The sequence below is a fragment of the Condylura cristata genome, unplaced genomic scaffold (genome assembly GCF_000260355.1).
Source record: "Condylura cristata isolate star-nosed mole 26May11 unplaced genomic scaffold, ConCri1.0 scaffold00018, whole genome shotgun sequence".
Lineage (NCBI taxonomy): Eukaryota > Metazoa > Chordata > Mammalia > Eulipotyphla > Talpidae > Condylura > Condylura cristata.
In genome coordinates, this window is record NW_004567119.1 from 17,686,934 (window position 1) to 17,705,532 (window position 18,599).

Below are 18,599 nucleotides of genomic sequence, written 5' to 3' on the forward strand. Positions count from 1 at the left end.
AGGAAACAACCCAGGGAAAGAGAGCGGGGATACAAAGTAACTAGAGTACCTTACCGACTAGGCTGACTGAAAACACCGAGTCAAGCAATCCCAAGAGCCATTTCCCAAGCGAGAGAGCTAGAGATGCAATCCTTCCCTATTTATCCCCCAAATGTCCCAGAATTCCTGCTAGCTCTGCCTTGGGTCCTCGCAGTTCTCTCCCTGGTACTGCTGGGAGTTGTAGTTCCCAGTCACTGGAGTAGGAGGTAGGGTCCAGAAAGCTGGAGTAGGGGGTGGAGTCCACAAGACTCTGCAGAGTTCCTTTAGGACATCCTTCCCCTTAAAATTTGACTTAGCTCCCTCTGCCTGAAGAGCCATTTCCCTGGCATAAATGAACTCTAACACACATCCTTACTGCTCTTATTTTTGTCACAATCCCAGTTTTGGACTTTTCCTGGAACATTCAGTGACAATGATTAGTGATAGGCATGGCTGGTGCAGCTTTGTGGGTGGGGAAGGCTGTTAAGTTTGGCAGAAGAATGAACATGTGCAATTAGAGAGGTTAGCAGTTTCTTAACCCTGAATTTAGACTTAGAAGTTGAAGCTTTGATGGATATTTTCTTCACTATCACCAAACTCTTAGATCAGAAATAGATATCAGTCTTTCTCTTAATATCTATGAAGTTATTGAATCTCCTGTTTTATCTCTCAGAAATGCCATCTGTTATATATGCAAGTCCTATTCATGAGGAATTTTTTTCTCTAGATAACATTGTGATTTTTTCTATTTTTTAATAAATGGTTCAGAAGTCTGTACAGATTATTTTCACATTTTTATTCATCTACTTGCCTCTCTCAAAATGTCAAGAGTTAATCAGCCTCTGTTGGTCTAAAAATATTGATAAATGTATTCAGACCTTGCTTAAAAACCCAGATCATTGTAAAATCTTAACATTCAGGCCTGTTTGATAGATTATCTGCAGAAAACCCAGTGAACTTGGCAAAAAACGATAGAAACCACAACCAACATTTGAATCACTTGTTTAATATACAAAGTCTTTCACAGATCATTGTTTTCTTTTCCTTAATTTGTCTTAGTACACATTATTCACAAAACAGGAAATTTTTAATGCAAGAGAATTAGGTAAAACCAAAAAGAGTACAAATGCTCAATCTCAAAAATTGTACACAGTTAAAATACTTTGTCCTTATTGGTTTTAATGCAATGTCCAATTTCAAAATGGGCTTTCTTCAGAAGTGGAGGAACACTGCAGCCCAAAAATAACAGCACTTCCTTTCAACTGTATTGATATGTAAAATAGCACCTTTGGGCTGACTTAAGGAAAGAAAAAAGGTTTTCATCTTTCTTAATTAAAGTGTAAATCGTACACAATTAAGTAACATCTACAGTAGTACATTTTAAGTGCTCTATTTTGTTGCAAAACATTCAATGACAAGGCAAGGCAAACTGTCAGGCTGATGGGGTGATCCTTCCATACCTCACCCCCATGACAATTACAATATCTCAAGGACATTGTGGCTCTCAGCTAATTTTTCTGTCAAAGAATACACATGATAGCAATACCCAAGGACTTGTGCAAAACAAGATGAATGCACTAAGAGGCCACTCTGGGACTCTAATTACATGTAACAACAGCCAATGAGAGATTTAACCAGAGTATTTTGAAAGACTCCTTCAAAACACACCCACCTCCCTTTGTGTTGGTTTTGATTTTATTTTTTTGTTTGTATTTGTACTTAAGTTCAATTGCCTTCGTAGGCTTCATTTCAAAAGAAAACTACTGGAATTTTACTTCTTTACAGTTTAATCTTTCATTTTAACAATAAGACAGATTCGTCTTTAGTTTAAAAAATTAACAGCATAAATGTCTGTTTTGTGGTATTGATAATACCACAGGTTCGTGTTTATAAAAAGCCAAGGTTTTTAACAGAATGATAAAATCAATCCTCAATTGCAGTCCTTTGTTTCAATTCCACCTTATTTGCTACATGAGCAGGTAAACATGCTTCAAAATATCTTAGTCTAGAGCACAGTTACATCCAGTCCACAAAAAAAACATTGTCAAAATATCCAATTCTTTCATTGAAAGGGACATGTACTACTTGCCACAAAAACATAAAAAGAAAAAAAACAATCAACCTTAGGTTTTAGATGTATGTGGTGGTTGTTTCAGATTGTATGAATCACAAACGGCTATTGTAGGCAGACTCTTGAAAGATTCAAGTTGAGTTCAGGGACTAAGAAGGTCAGAAGAACAGCAGAATGAAAGGGTGACTTTTAACCCACAAGGGAGCTCTATTCTTTCCTCATTACAAAAAAGTAAAACCAGTGGAAGTTATTTTTCAGGATTTTGGTATGGCTGAACACCATGTCACCTTTTATGGTTGATACAATAACGCTTACCTTTACTTTTCATTATAGAAATATCTTCTTAGTGTTATTGTAGTTCTTAATAAAGAGGCCTACTTTTAGCCAATTATCTCCCATATGCAATGAGCTATGCACGTAGGTTACTTAGGTTTGTACCGAATTTAAATAGTATTAAGCAACTAAGGTAAATAGCCTTTTCCTTCCTGAGCAAACAGAAGATAAATCAGTATTTCTTCGTTGGTGACTAGATTCCCTCCTAGGAATATATGTAAACAATTAAGTTGCCACTGCTGAGAAAGATTAACAGAAAAATCAAATCAAGGTTAATTACTTGGGGAAGGAGTCATAGTTCAATCACCCAGAGCTTTGTTATCCATGAATGTATTTATCTTCAGCCTTTAAAATGGAAATTTAAGAGGAAGTGAGTACAAAGATACTCAACTGTGTGTGTGTGTGTGTGTGTGTGTGTGTGTGTGTATATATATGTAGTTTGGAAAAATCATGTCTTTATTTATGCAAAAATTTTGGTCCAGGTTAGTTACCTTAGTTTGTTCTCTCTATGCCTTTCTTCCACACACCTACAAAAATTTAAGAAAGATGAGTTTTAAACCTTTTGCTTCCTGTCTAAACACTTTAACATTTTCTTGTATATATACATGACTACATCCCCACGCCACATACACAGACGCTGACATTATTTACCTGTTCTTTATTTATAGGAATTTGCTGATCTATTCAGACTCACGTTCAGCCATTACTAATACTCATATCACCTGTGTCCTCATTAAAAGGTTATTTCTTTTTCCTTTGTCCTATTATAATCTGTGAAGAATAAGCAAACTGATAATAACAAAGTGCATCAGTTGAGACCCAGATTTGTGCAATGCGATACTCATGCTTTGGTTTCCCTGACCATCATGGTTGTCTGTTCACAGGAATAAATAAGACAGCTAACAAAAATAAATCACTGCTTTTGTGTAAGACATGGTTCTTTGACAAGCCACTATATCGATAATCATTAATCTAGCTCACTGCAGTATCATTCACGCTTCAGTTTTACATGAATATGCAAAGAACACAATAATCAACCGAACTGTCAAACCTAAACAACTCCATTACACAGAATCTGTGGAATATTTTTGTTTCCCAGCTGAGCAAGGAAAATACTGTCAGTTTTTAAAAATAGAGCCTAAATGCTTGGTCATACTACTCATCTGTCAAATTGATACCGCATGTGGATTAAAACAAAACAGAACAAAACAAAAACCTTGAATATTCATTTAATAAGAAAATGTTTTTTTTCCCCATTAGAAGTGCTTCATCATAGCAAACAGAAGTTAATTTTAGAACTTTGCTACAAGCAGGTGTCTTCTTTCTGTACCTAAACAATTTTTTTTCACTCTTTAGAAAAATGATAACTTCTTTAATCAAAACACTAAAATTTCATTAATTTAGTGTTTTATAAAACCAACATTTGCCAGCTTTTGAATAAAATACTGAATTAAGCTGCTATTCTGAGAAATGTGTTAAATGATGCAGAAATTTGATCTCTAAATTTTAGGGCTGCACTGATCCATATGGTTAGGTCAAATTGAGATATGCTGTGAGGGTAAAATACATACTGAATTTTGCAGACTTGCTTCATGAAAATTGTTGTAAGATAGCTCAGTTTTTTGTATTTTCTATTGACAAAGTGTTGAAATGAAATAATATATGGTATTAAATAAAATACCTTGTCAAAATTAATTTCATTTCTGCATTTTTACTTTTTCTAATGGGGGTTCTAGGAAATTTTCAATTTACCCATGTGGGGTCCATTCGATGGCTCTTGCTATTTTTTATTGGGGAATTTGCAGGCTCTGATGGTGAGTTTCAACATCTGTGGGTGTTTAAAAGAGCTAAGAAAACAAACAAACAAAAATTCTGAAAATCTTTTGTTCATGATTTAAATACAATTCCCAGTATTAATATCTTTCAAGGTGTATTGCATCTACTTTAAAAACATGCATTTGTCAAAACAACTCCACTCCACTATCGCCATAAAAATCTGTTAGCTGTCAAAGTATGAATATCAAAATGTGCATCCTCCAAGTTTGCTTCTGATGTGACTTAGGGATAATGCATACAGCTTCAAGCTTAAAACCAAATCTGTTTGCTATTTCCAGATGAGACAGTTAATGTCACGAGGCCCTGGAAGAAATACACACTGCAATTCCAGTCTGTGTTCTCCAGCTTTCCCCTGCTGCTGTGAGAAGGATCATGTGTCCATTTTAGTCTTTCCTCTTCACCTAAAAGCATACCTTGCTTTGATGGTTTTTAAAGTGTCTTAGAAATCATTCTTCAGCACACAAACTTCACGTTTTCTTATAACACTTTAGACTCTGCTTCATGGGATCCTGGATGTTTGGTGTATTTTTCCTCTTTTCCTTTTTGGAGGAGGGAGGAAAAATAAGTCAGTAGGAGAAAGGGAAAAAGATAAAGAGTTAATGATTCAGGATCACTTCTGACACTGTAGTGGCCGGAGGTGAGAAAGAGATTCTTTATATAGAAACTCCTCACTGATTCCATCACACGGGGATGACTTCAGCCGGGCCGCCCTCCACAGGTGCCAGTGAATTTGTACCTGTCTGTAACACAGGCACTACCACCGCATCCTTGATGTCCGTGTTTACACTACACGAGAAGTTCTTCTCCAATTTTTTGGCAGTGTCCGGGCAATTCTGCACAAAGATCACCCGGTTGTAGGCCTTCAGCCGGCGCCACAACTGAACATAGACTTTACATTGTACATACATGAAGACCAGACCTCCTGTGAAGCCAATGGCCACCACGACCAGCTTGGTCCAAAATGGCCACTCAAGGACACCTTTGAATGAAAAAGAGAGAATGTTATCACTAAGGGATTTACAACTTTTTGGAAAGACTGCTAGATTTAGTCAGTAGGAATATATTATAAATAACTGGGAAGAATGATAACCCAAATTGCTTCATTGCTTTCAAATATTTTAAATGTACTGTTAAAATGGTATGGGAAGAAATCCTCTCCCTTATCACTTCTTCTCTTAGCATCAAGTGTCTACTGTGATTATTATACACTACATTAGACTTTTGATTCTTACTTCGACACTCATTTTTAGAGCTAAACCTTTAAGTCAGGATAATGGAATATCTTGAACGAAAAACTCTGAACTTCAAATCCTTTTATAGGGTGGAGTCATTGGGTACCTGTATGGTGCATATGGAAGTCCCCATCTCCATTTCCATGAAAATTTAAAAAATGAGAAAAAAGATGTCACGTCTCACCAGAGACAGAAGTTCCTGAATACAGACATCCACTTGATTAAGGATTTTAGTCATTTGTTTGAGAAGTCTTAAGTTTGTCCCTGAGAACCATGACTTCCTTAGATATCATATTTCCTCCTAATTTGCATTGCCATCACAGAGATTGACTTTACAGTTTTAAAAATGATTTCATGAGTTTCTGTAATACCAACGGTGGTTAGCCTATGACTAATGATGAATGTGAAATACATAGGGTGGACAAGAGGCCATCTCTGGCCAATATCCCATGCCCCCCGGTCATGTGACAGGCAGTCAAGTAAGAGCATGGCTTAGTATGGAAGCCCAAGAAATTCTGATTAGAACCCAGCTTTTGAGATTCTATGACTCTACTCGGATTTTACTTTTAATCATAACCATGAATAAAGTTATAAAAAAATCCTTCCTATACTTCGAAGCGAGACAATGATGCCCTTTTGTGCCACGTTGAAGGACTTATTTAGTGCATTACCTGATATACTGCTTAGGGAGACCAGTGGTTCTCAGATGGGGGTAGTTTTGTACCTCAGGGGACATTTGGCAACTCTGGAGTTCTTGTTGACTGTCACACCTGGTGTCGGGGTAAGGTGCTACTGTCTTTCAGTACATGGGGGCCAGAAATGCTGGGTGAACCTCTACCAAGCCTCTCCAGGAAAGAAGCTTCTAGTGCAAATGACAGTAGTATTGAGGCTGAGAATCCTGTTGTAGAAGACAAGCAAGCCTGGAGCTTCTTTATTGAGAAACAAGGGAATTTAGTATGCAAATGAGGTGTCTAGGAGTTCCTCACATTTAGAAGAATTTTTGCTGTTTGCTGTTAAATGGAGCAGACATTTCTATATGTTTAAAACACTTTCAGCCACAGACAAGCTGGAGATACTTTCTCTTCTACTCCTAGGGAAATCCCCGTGGATTGCATAGACATTTCCCTCTGCTTATTAAATCAAACTACCAACTGTTCATCCTAAGTAACTAGAGATTTTCCACTTCTGTACTGCTATCCATGATATTTAATCTCCCTCCATTTTCTTTCCTACTTCTGTTTACTTGTCCACAAAACCCAACTCAGTAGTAATTTCCAACTGGAAACAAACTTGCCTATTTTTCTGTAGGAAGTTCTTTCTGCCTTTTGTGGAATAAGTTCACTTTTTGACATAAGTCATTTTTTCTTTGCCTTGCCATGATTATGACACACACAGAATTTCTATCTGGCCAGTCTTTGTTTCCACAGTACCTTGTTCAGTAGATAGTTCAAGGATGAATAAAGCTTTTGAATTTCTGATTTGATTGAACTGCCTCAGTAATTTTTTTTTTTCCGAGTCTCCAATATACCAGAGGTGATGGCCTTTCTAGATTTGTCAGTGAAGCTCTGTTTTCTTTGGTGGAAAAGGTCTTTGTTCTGAAGAAGATTCCACTCTTGATCTACCTCTCCACACAGAAAATAGTGACCAGAATCCACAAAGCACACAAGAATTTGGGCCGGGAGTAACCAGCTGCCATTTTCTTTGCCAATTCAGGAAAACACTACCTGATCCCTGTATTTCCTACACAAGGCATCTCTTCATCAATTTCCTTTGTTCAAGTTATCCTTTCTTTAAATGTCCTGGGAAATCAAAACTCCCATTGAGTACAAACCTGTTGTACTAAAATAACCATCTTCTTTCAGAGAGAGCCTGATCCTACTCTTTGCTTTTAATTAAGTGACAAGATTTTTGTTTTCTTTCTTTCTTTTCTTTTCTTTCTAAAAGATTTATATTTTATTTTTATGCACAGAACTGGGGTGTAGGTCAGGGGGTGAGAGGATTCACCAGAGGCAAAGTAGCAAACAAAACAGGCAGACTGACTGAAATACACTGCTGAGGGGAGAGTAGCTGGTGAGATAGGAGAGGTCTGCTGTGCCGAGTGGGTCACCTCCTTGGCCAGAGAGTGAACTCCTGCTGCAGTGGCTGAGGACAGCTTTACTGCTGTGCTTTAACCTGTTGCACCACCAGGGAGGCACTTCTGCTTTCTCTTTAAGTAGAAGTGAATAAACCAGAAAATCCCAGGTGGGTGTTAAACTATAGTTAGGGATAAAATTACTTACTTCCTCATCTTTAAAACATTGATCTCTAAGGTCTCTTCCAGCTTTTAAATTTGGGTTCTTGGAGTATTCTGCATATCTTATGTAGCAAATCATATGACAGAGACACCTGGAGTATCTTTTTTGCCTCTTTGAATCCCCAAACAGCAGAAGAGAACCTGCCTCATTTAACAGCTGCAGGGACAATGTATATTTAGAAAAAGCATCTCATTGCAATTTGTGATATTTTTGGCTGGGTACTTAAGGTTGTACAGCCTTACAAAGTGTGTATGTGTAAAAGTATGCAAGGGTGTGCGTGAGTGGTGGGGCTGGAAAGCTGGCTTCCTTTTTCACTGTTTAACTTAAAAATCATTGAAGAAATAAGCTTTCCCCCCCCCTTTTTTTTTTTTTTTTACTATTTCTACACCTTGTTTAAACGGTAGTATCTCCAATAACTATTCTGATGTATGAGCAGTATTTGCATAAATACAATACTTCAATTTACATGCTACAATGTCACGTTCCTGGTGTCTTTGAAAAATGAATCCGAGAAAGAACCCCTGAAGGATATTTAATTCCACTGAGTTTTACAATGAGGAAATTGATATTTAGAGTGATTTTTTTTTCCAAGATGACCAGCAAGTGACCAAGCAGAACAAGAACTCTGGCCTTCTGTCAGCTAGCGCCAGCCAGTGGTTATCACATCTGGATTATTATAGTAACCGCAATGTAATGACTTTCCAAAGGGATGGTCAAGTAGCATTGCTGAAAATGAAAACATATGTGCTGCAAGAAAGTGATTTTTAACACAGACTCTAGGTAGATGTTAACAGCTAATGAGTTCTTCACAGAGTTTTTATCTATAGTCAACCACAGTCAGCAAATTTTTTTTTGTTTCTACCATTACCAAGTGGGCTCTGATTAATGTGCCATGACCTCTGCCCTGGAGAAACTTAGAGGGGTACAGGTGAATCAAGTCTGGAAACAAAAGTACATCCTTAGGCGAATCTCCCTGGTGAACCCATAACCCTGAGTCATCCTGCTTGGTGAACCTGTAATCCTGCGTCTCATCTCTCCGGTGAACCCATAATCCTAGGGTCGCATTCAACTCTGAAGCTATAGTCTCTTTACCAGATAGTATACATTTTTGTCATGTATTCTTGGTCTGTATTTTTCTGTTTTGTTTTCAATATGCATACTGTATACCAAAGCATTTTCTAGAATATGTAATGATAAGGCAAGAAGAACAATTTTATCCCATATAAGAGATGGCAGATTAAATAATTTAGATGTTAAACTTTCAAGTTCCATGTATTTGATTTTGGGGGGTCATCGCTGGCATCATAAAGAAAGGATGGTGAACAAGGTCTCTGAAGGGCCACGTATCTTTTATCTTAAAGAAACACAATTTAATGATATAAGAAAGAGTTTTTCTTCTCCAGCATTGCTACTGATCTTCAAAAGATTGTGCTGTTTTATATTCAACTTCAATTCTGGTTGAGGAAGGACAATTTATTCCTCTTCACTTATTTTTGAAGGCTTTCAAATTGAGTTTCTAATAGTCTGACTTTTAAATTAATCAGTCTTCCTAGCAACTTTAAAAGTAAATTCAGGATTAGCACTCACAGCCCAATTCAAAGGGAAGATTAAAATAATAACAGTTCCTCCAGACACCCATACTACTGTACCTCAGGAAGTCAGTTTTTAAATATACTTGGAATATACAAGTCACATGAGTTTCCATTTGAACTGACTAATTTATAAGCTGTCCCACTGCAAGCGGTTTGGGGGACAGCCACAGAAGCTACTTTCGGTAAACATCTTGCCTCCTAGTTCCATTAGCTCTGAAAATCAGGGATAAAAGACATCACATTTTCACTTGGTTGTAAGAAACTAATAATAAATTGAAAAAGTGTATGGCAGGAAGCAGACCCTTGACCATCATTAATCTGTCCTGTACCTATTGATCGTCATGTAAGCTTTTCTACTGGGAAATGAGGAACCTGAGTGACAGTCCCTTGGGAAGCTATCACTGGAAACCCTGCATCATCAGAGCTGAGAATGAATGTTTTGAAGAAAAACTAAAAGAAAATGAAAGATGGCAAAACTTGGGTATGAAGCATTCACACTCATCACTGGTTTTCAATGAGCCACCTTGTGGGTCTTGGGCACAGAGCTGAATCTGTGCACCCATGAGTTGGTGCCAGGGAGCAGGAGACATCCGTGCCCTGGGTCTGAACTGAGTCTACAGAGGGAGACAGAATGAAGTGCACACTGGCGAGTCTGTGCAGTGAGTCTCCCAGTAAGGCTGAGCTGTCATCATGCCTGTGATGGACCCACGTAGGGACAGTGAAATCTAAATCTTGGGGGAGTAAAATGGAGGCTTCATAGTGGTGTAGCAACTGCACAGACAGTAGAGTGTGCAGCCAGGGAGAGGCAGGATGGGGAGAGGGAGGTAAGTGGGCTCTGGTGGAAACACAGTGAGTCAACTGTTTTTGGAATGCAGAGGGCATTCGGGCCACCTGCAGGTTTTCTAAGCCCATCTGCTGGGCTCCTGCTTCACAATTTCTGGGTGTGGGAGGTGGAGAATTTGCTTTTCTGACCAGTGCCCAGGGGGTGGGGTGGATGCTGCTGGTCTAAGAGCTACATTTCAAGAAACAACTATTCTAATTCAGGGAGTTGAAGTAGATTTTGTAGAGGGAGTGATGTAGAGTGGAAGCTGCAAATATAGGCCAGGGAGACGTGTGAGGACCTCGGTGCTGATGTGAGAGTGTGGTGGTGGGCCAGAGAGGCTGGCGGGGAAGGATTCAGAGGGAAAAGCTGAGAAAAGTCTGGAAGTCCATGGGGACTGACTGGGTGGCAAAGTGAAAGGTCGGCATAATCGATTTCAGCCTGGTCATGGGGGCAGCAGAGTCCAAGTCTGGGGCATATTTTAAAAGTAAAGAGTTATGATCAAGTGGGACTAGGGAGTGACCAGGCTGGTGTTTTTGTAAATTTGCTGTGATTTATTTATTGAGCATACGTTGAAGGTGGGCAAAACTGGAGGCAGTTTCAGCACAAGACAGGAGAGTTTGTATGTAACTGGTGGCAGTAGGGGAGGACAGAAAAGGACTCATTCTGGAGGCTTCTGAGGTGGGATTAAAGGAGTTGGTGATTGACTTCAGGTGCAAGCCAGGGCCGGCAGGTGAGGCCTGAGGCGGCAGGTCTGGATCGGGCCACTGGCATGGGAAATGGTAGTAGATTCTGAATTGGGGCACAAACAGTGACTGGGAGACTTGAAGCAGAAGTGCAGGAGGTAGGAAGATGCACAAGCTGCAGATAAGTTGGGGGTTATCAGCACAGACGTGACAACTGAAGACAAGGACTGAAATGAATAAGGAAACTGAGACAAATGCAAGGAGATTTGGCTTCATGGGTCTGGCGAGACTCCCGCTGCTGAGCTGGGACAGATATCACCACTGCAGAATAAGTGATCACCCACCTGTCTTAGAAATGAGGTTAAATAAAAGGGGTCTAAGAGGTTCTGTCTTGTCTCCAGGCAGAGATGCGTAACAGGAGATTGCTTCTGTTACTCTGGGATCGATGATGACCTTAATCTTTCTCTCACATGTGGCTAGTGGGGAACAGGAGCCCTGTGGTCTCAGGACCTGTGGGAGTGTGTGTGCTACACGGGAGCCAAATTTATGAATCTCAAACATCTCAACTCTCATCATGTAAAAATATTCAGTCTCCAGGCCCTCCCTGGTGGTGCGGTGGGTTAAAACGCGGCACTGAGAAGCTAAAGCTAAAGCCACTTCAGCATGAGTTCGATCCCCACCCCGGAGCTGACCCACATGGCCCAGCAGACCTCTCCTGACCCGCCCGCTGCTCCCCTCAGCAGTGTACTTCATCCATCTGCCTGTTCTGCTCCCCACTCTGTCTCTGGTGAATCCTCTCACCATCCCTGCATCTCTGGCCTGTACCCCAGTTCTATATGCATAAAAAAAATATTCAGTCCCTGTAAGGTCTGCCTTTGATTGCTAAGATTTAAGCTGAGTCCTAAAGTAACATATTGGGGGTAGGGGGTGGTGGTGGTGACAAACTTGTTGGCATTTCAAATACACTTGGATGGCTACAGTGTTTGTAAGAACAGTGGATGTGACTTAAAAAAAAAAAAAGTCTTATTCTCAAGGTACTGCTTTGATAGGGATGAAATAGACATTTTTAATCAGGATTTCAATAACAATACAAAATACAGTTGTAAATAACACAGTTCAGTATAAATTGTATATGAATGCATTACTATTGTACCAAGAAACAATCCCCCAAACTTCACTCTGTTATTCTAGCCCTTAGCAGTAAAAATAGATTTATTTATTTGTGCATACAGAACTGGGGTACAGGTCAGAATGCAGGGACAGTGAGAGGATTCACCAGAGACAGAGTGGGGAGCAGAATAGGCAGACTGACGAGGTACACTACTGAGGGGAGCAGTGGGCAGGTCAGGAGAGGTCTGCTGCGCCATGTGGTCACCTCCGGGGCGGGGATCAAACTCATGCTGAGGTGGCCTTAGCTTCTTGGTCCTGTGCTTTAACCGGCTGCGCCACCAGGGAGGGCCCTTCTAGCCCTTAGATTTTAAGCAGCAGTGTTTTCATTCTAGGCTAGAAGAGGCCTCAGAAGATGCCTCTCCGGTGTGCACCTTTGTCACCATCTCCACCTTCTTCCCTTCAAAGTCTGGTCCCCCCAGCTCACCAGTCCTGGCTCTTTGTTCTGCAGCCCTGATGTTTCTAGAAAGCCTGCGGGGCACGTGCTGGTGAGCTCTGCTGCCCCCAAAAGGGGAAACGCGAGAATGCGACACCCATCCAGGAGGGATGTGGAAGAAATAACAAGCCTTTCCATTTAAAAGTTCTTTTCCTTCATACTTCTTTCCCATATTTCCTCTCATCTTTTCCCTTCATTCATTTTCTCTTTTTGAGAAGTTGTGTAAACCTCATAAATTTGCAATTACAGAAATGTACAAGTTTACAATGCTATCATCTGAACAATTTCTCCTTTCAAATTCAGCATTAATTTGGGGGACAGGGCTGGAAGGATGGGAGATGTTAGGATATTTCTTAGTGCCTCACCAGCGATGATTTGTGTTATATGCAAAAACCCATAGAGCCCGATGAGCTTCAGAGTGAAGTTAACCTATTTTCCTTCTTTTTAAAATGACCTATTTTACATATGAGACTATGCCTCATTCATTCTAGAACACCTTTCTTTACAGACATAACATCATCCTTCACAATCAAGCAACATGCCTCTAATTTCAAATTACAGTCTTAATCTACTCAATCAAATTATATAGTGTAGACCATCACAAGTTCTTTATAGACTATCATTCTATGCATGTTTAAAAGGAAACAATGACTAGAGTGAATGAAATAAAATCCTTTCATTTTCACACCTGTTTGTCCTTCACATGAGGCAGACCTGATCCTTATTGAGTTTCTGAAGAGCCTGAAGTGGTGTGTGTCATTTATATATTTCTCCCCAAATCTTACAAGGACTTAATAACTCTTGATTTTGGTTTGGTCCCCAAACATTCAATGATTTATAGTCAGTGTATTAATCAATAACCTAAATGGAGAAAATTCAGCTGTCAGGACTGATTTTTACTAGTGTATCATATAGGAAGGCATAAGACAGGCAAAGAGCTTTACTACCCACCAGCTGGTGTCATCAGAGAATCCAAGAGAACAAAGAAGAAGAGATATTGGTCTCTTACCATTATCGTTGCCTTGCTTGATCTCCTCAGCTGTCCGATCTATTAAAACATACAAAGACCAAACCACACAGGTGATTGCGATGACGTGGAAGGTGACAGAGCAGAATATTTTCCTTCTTTCACTGGTGGTCATCTGTAGTTTCTCCCACTGCAATCAGAAATGAATCATACATAACTGAATTTCTGATCAGGATCTTTGGTTCCCCTTTTATATCGCAGATATAGAACATAAGAGCAAAAAAGGTATTAAATCTTTGCAATTTCATATGACAATATAATATCCAAATAAGTTCTCGTATGAAGTCATAACCTGCTAGTTACACCTAATTTAACTACATATTGAAAAGCAAATAGAATTAATCATCTATTCTCCAAATGAATTCCATCAAGTCTGCAGTTCTCATTTGTAACACATACAGAGTAGTTTTAATATTGTACATTTTAAAGAAGATATTTCCTTTTAGATTTTTACATATGACATCTTGGTAGTAGGTTATAGGTAGTAATAAGTAAGCCCTTCTTAGTATAGCACCTAACCTGATAAGAGTGTTGCATTTCTGAGCGTAGACATCTAACAAGTGTTTGAGTGGTTGAATAATACCTTGGAAAGAGTGTTGTCTGTTTAGAACTCTCCTCTAGGACACATTTTATCATCTGGGTGGTGGCAGAAAATCTGTCACTTGGTGCAATCTGCTGCCCTGAGAGTGTCATTACTAATCATAATCATTGTCTCTTCGTCACATTCCTCATAAAGGCGAAGTTACTCCTTCAGTCCTTCAGTCTGAGAGAATACAGTAGTAAGTTTAGGCTCCTATGAATTTGGTGTCCATTATTTGAAGAAATAGACCGTCAAGTGAAATTTTTAAAATCTCGACAGTTAATCATTTTATGCTTACGTTAGGTTTTTGTTTTATTTTCCTTTGCATTATTTCCATCAGAACTGAGGCATATTAAAGCTTACTAGATAACATCTATGCCCTTATTAGAAGTGACCGAGCCTAATGTACCAGGTTTCCAACAATCTAAGCTTTCAATAATAACTGCCTGTTAGGATCTTGCTGAAACAAAATCTTTAGAACTTCAGAAGGTCCCTCTTCCAGTCACTCCGTGCCCATCTACTCGTAGGACATTCCACGTGCAAGCTGCTGAAAGCCAGAGCGTGTACACCAGGCCCCGGGAAGTGCAGGCTCTGCTACTGACTTTGGGACATCAGGGAAGCTGCTTCCTCTCTGCAGCTCCCACTGCCTCATCCTCATGAAAGGGAGTTCGTGGCAGAGGCTTTGACAGGTCTGTCAAGAGGACACAACTCTTCTCTTACTGACAGACTCTCTACCAGCGTAGGCATCATGCTCTGATAAGTCTTTTTTGGAGGCAAAAATGGACACGCTTTCACCAGTGAGTTGTGGGCATTACCCACTGGCATAGTGAGACGGCCTTCCTCACACAGGAATTGCCCTTCCTCCTTTTCTTCATCATCTCTGCTTTGAGTCCCACAGATTTCTTGCAACCTTGTGGAAAAGTTTTGAGAATGGAGAGTCCTCAGCCAAAACAGCAAGAGCTCACCTCTAGATGCCTCTTCTACACAAGGAAAATGAAACCTGCCTGATTAAACCGTTATATCTCAGGATTCTGCTATTTGCCCTCAAATGTAATTCCCAATTAAAGAATCAAATAGATACTTCCTAACTTTCCCTCTTGTCTGACAGCTAAGGGTCTATAATTTCATTGGTGAGAGAACACAGAACTTAAAATCTGATCTTGTGTTTCAGAAAGCTTTTTCAATATTTTAGAGAAAAAAATATTTTATTTACAAACATCATCCATTTTCCCACAGGGCAGTCATCAGGTAATTTTCTTATCGGAGTCTGTTAGAATTAACACTTTCTACTTAATTTTCTACTTTCTTTTTCATCAAGCTATATTTTATATATTATATATAATAACATTATATATTATATAATATTATAATATTGTATGTTATACAAATATATAATATTTAATATTTTGATGGAAAAATCTTGGTAACATAGGGAGGGGAAGACAGATGCTACAATCTAGGCTTTTTCATTAACCAGTACTGTATTGGAAGATTTTACTATGTGTATTATGGTTTTTATAAAACTAAACATCATATTTATGAGACATTGTTTTAAAATTTTGTTACTGATTTACTGCATTAATCAGAATTACATGTGTAATTATGAAATTAAATATTATCATTTGAAAATAGTATTTGGGAATTTAATATTTTTTGTATTACCTCGACCTACCTGGGGCCAAATTAAAAAAAAATGCAGTTTTACATATTGAAATTCCTATGTCCCAAGTGGATTAGAGTACCTTCGCTAACAAAATATTCTTACCAAATCAACCCTCAATTATAAAACATTATTTAAAAAAAAAGCCCTCAAAATTGGTACTTCTTAAATCTAAGGGGCAATTTGATGAAATAACTGAAACACATTCTTTAAAATTATTGAGCCTTAAGTAGGAAATTATCAGTGGGCTGACAGGAACGTACCAAATCATTTACAGAAGCTTTTTAATTCCAGACAGTGGAAACTGAAATTGTCACTTCCTAATTTCAGCAGCATTTTAAAAAGAAGTGAACTGTAAAGGGACCATTGAACTTTCTCACTTTCCTTTTTTTAAAATAAATATATATATATATATATATATATACATCATTCTTCATTTTTGTACAATGTATGATTGTAATATCCACTATCAATTCAGCCGTGCACCATCACTATAGTCCCTGATGCTCTTCCCACTCATGTCCTGAACCCCTTCTCCCTTTTCCTCTCCTACAGAATGTCTCTGATCTATAGTTGCTTGATCATCTTGATTTTTACTTTCCTTTATAAAGCCTTACAGGCACCATTAAAAAAAAAAAAAAAAAAAAAAACTCTAGGTCGCACACACGTAAATGTAATGCCACAGCGCCCCCTGCCGAACAGTCACATCACTGCACATAATAATCAAGGATACGGCACAAGCTGAAATCAACCTATTTTATAAAATGTGGTTCATATATATCCATCTATTTTTAGTTCTTTATACAAAGTTTGAATAAACTTTGCAAACGTTCACAGTGAGGAATAGTTCAGAAATCAAGAATAGAAATTTAATTTCATCAAAGATCTCATAAAGGGTCTCTCGTTTTTATTTATGTATTTTCACATTGTTCATTTTTATGCAATGTTTGATTTCTCCCCTCAGGTGTTGTCCGTATAATTACCACCACGAAGCCATCTGTGAACTGTCACCACAGGATCTTGTGCTTTTTCCTCCCTTTTGACCTTCTCCCTCCCCTTCCCAGCTGAATGTCTCCAATTCATAGCTTGCTTGCTAGTTTTGTCTTTTTTTTCTTCCTGATTTCTTATATGATTTCCCCAGGTTCCTCCTATAAGTAAAACCATATGGTACTTTTCTTTATCCTTCTGATATATTTTACTTAGAATAATCCCTTCCAGCTCCCCACTGCTGCCAATGGTGTGAGATTATCCCTTGATCGCTGAGTAGAATTCCATTGTGTATCTATACCATGTGTTCTTGATCCAGTCATTGTGTTTTTGGACATTTAGGTTGTTTCCATATTTTAGCTATGGTAAATAGTGCTGCAATGAACATAAGAATGCAGGTTTCCTTTTGAATTAATGTTTTGTGCCCTCCTAAAGGGTCTTAATTCAAAATCTGTGATGCTGACATGCAATGCTAGTTCACAAGAGATTTTGTGAGAGGAAAATGATAATCTGCATAAATGCACAACACTTTGATAAAAAGCAATTCTTTAAATTTTAGTTTAAAAGATTAATTTATTTATGCATGTAGAATTGGGGTACAGGCCAGAGGTGGGAGTGGGTAGAGACAGAGTGGGGAGCAGAACAGGTCGACTGACGAAGTACACTGCTGAGGGAAGCAGAAGGCAGTACAGGAGAGGCCTGCTGTGCCCTGTGGGTCAGCTCCTTGGCTGAGGATCGAACTCATGCTGCAGTGGTTGCATATAGCTTTACAGTGCTGTGCTTTAACCCACTGCACCACCTGGGAGAAACCCAAAGAGCAGGTTTGTAAATAGTATGTGGCTATGCCCACACAACAGGCACCCCGAATATGTCTACCACTGTGACGCCTCTAGGAGGGAGTCACACAGGGAGGCCTGACGGGGACTCGGGGTGGCCCACAGCCGCGGTGTCAGTATTACCCAGGCACTTTTGCAAAGGCATCACCTTTCCTCTTTAGATTATTCAGGCCTGAGTCAAGCGACACGTCTCTCCAAGCGATCTGCAGCTGACGGAAGTGATAAGATGGCAGCTCTTACTCCCTTCCCCAAGGACCAGGTGCAAGAGCGACATCACAGTTCCGCCTCTGACCCTGTCGACTTCCCACAAATGCCCCTCAGCAGTTCACATTCTTGCTCACACCTTTAACATTCAGGATAAGTTAACGTTGACCAAACCTGTTGCATACAACCTTCACATCTCCTAAGTAGGCGGTCTTGGATTTTATTAGACTTTGCTGGGTCGCTGGTGCCTGTTTTTATTCTTTTTGTCCTTTGGCCCCTTGAGTAATTGCTCCACAGTAGAAAGAATTGAACAAAAACTCTGCTTATTCACTTAGAAATAAACAGCTAGGTTTTTCTGAAAAGACTTCCAAATTGGAACATAAATTGATACAAACTGTGTCTGTAAAATTTCCTATTTGCTCTAGTTAAATCAAACTCTGAAGGTTTTCTAATTCTAATTACTTTATTTGTATTCTGTACTAAAATGCAAATTCAAAAAATACAGCTTAATGAGAATGCCTCTTAAATCTTTATACAGTGAAGAATAAACGCTGGTTATTTGCACATTATCAACACACACGAGCTAGAGTCTTCTTTATCAAGCTCATCTCATTTTCTCCCTTGCCACAGCTCCGTTTTCCATTGCCCTTAGACCAAAATTATCAGCAAATATGATGAAAAAGCAAATAACTACAATACCACCAGGTGGCGCTAGGCTCAAAGAGTAGCGAGCGTTGCCCAGCTTGAGACAAGTGCGGCCTGACCCAGAAGTTCCCATCAGGTCAGGCACCCACTGTAAAGCAAGGTCACATTTTAACTG

At 39.2% G+C, this 18,599-nt stretch overlaps 1 protein-coding gene across 1 annotated transcript in view; it reads right to left on the bottom strand.

Annotated features, from left to right (window-relative positions):
• Positions 1-1,034: 1,034 nt before the first annotated feature.
• The window catches only part of MARCH1 (membrane-associated ring finger (C3HC4) 1, E3 ubiquitin protein ligase), a 205,906-nt gene continuing 188,341 nt past the window's right edge, over positions 1,035-18,599 (bottom strand). The window contains exons 5-6 of the mRNA XM_004685373.2: positions 13,495-13,642; positions 1,035-5,237 (exon numbers count right to left, since the gene is read on the bottom strand). Of these exons, the coding sequence (XP_004685430.1) occupies positions 4,939-5,237; positions 13,495-13,642 (447 nt within the window). The 3' untranslated portion in view covers positions 1,035-4,938. The remainder of the gene's footprint in view (positions 5,238-13,494; positions 13,643-18,599) is intronic.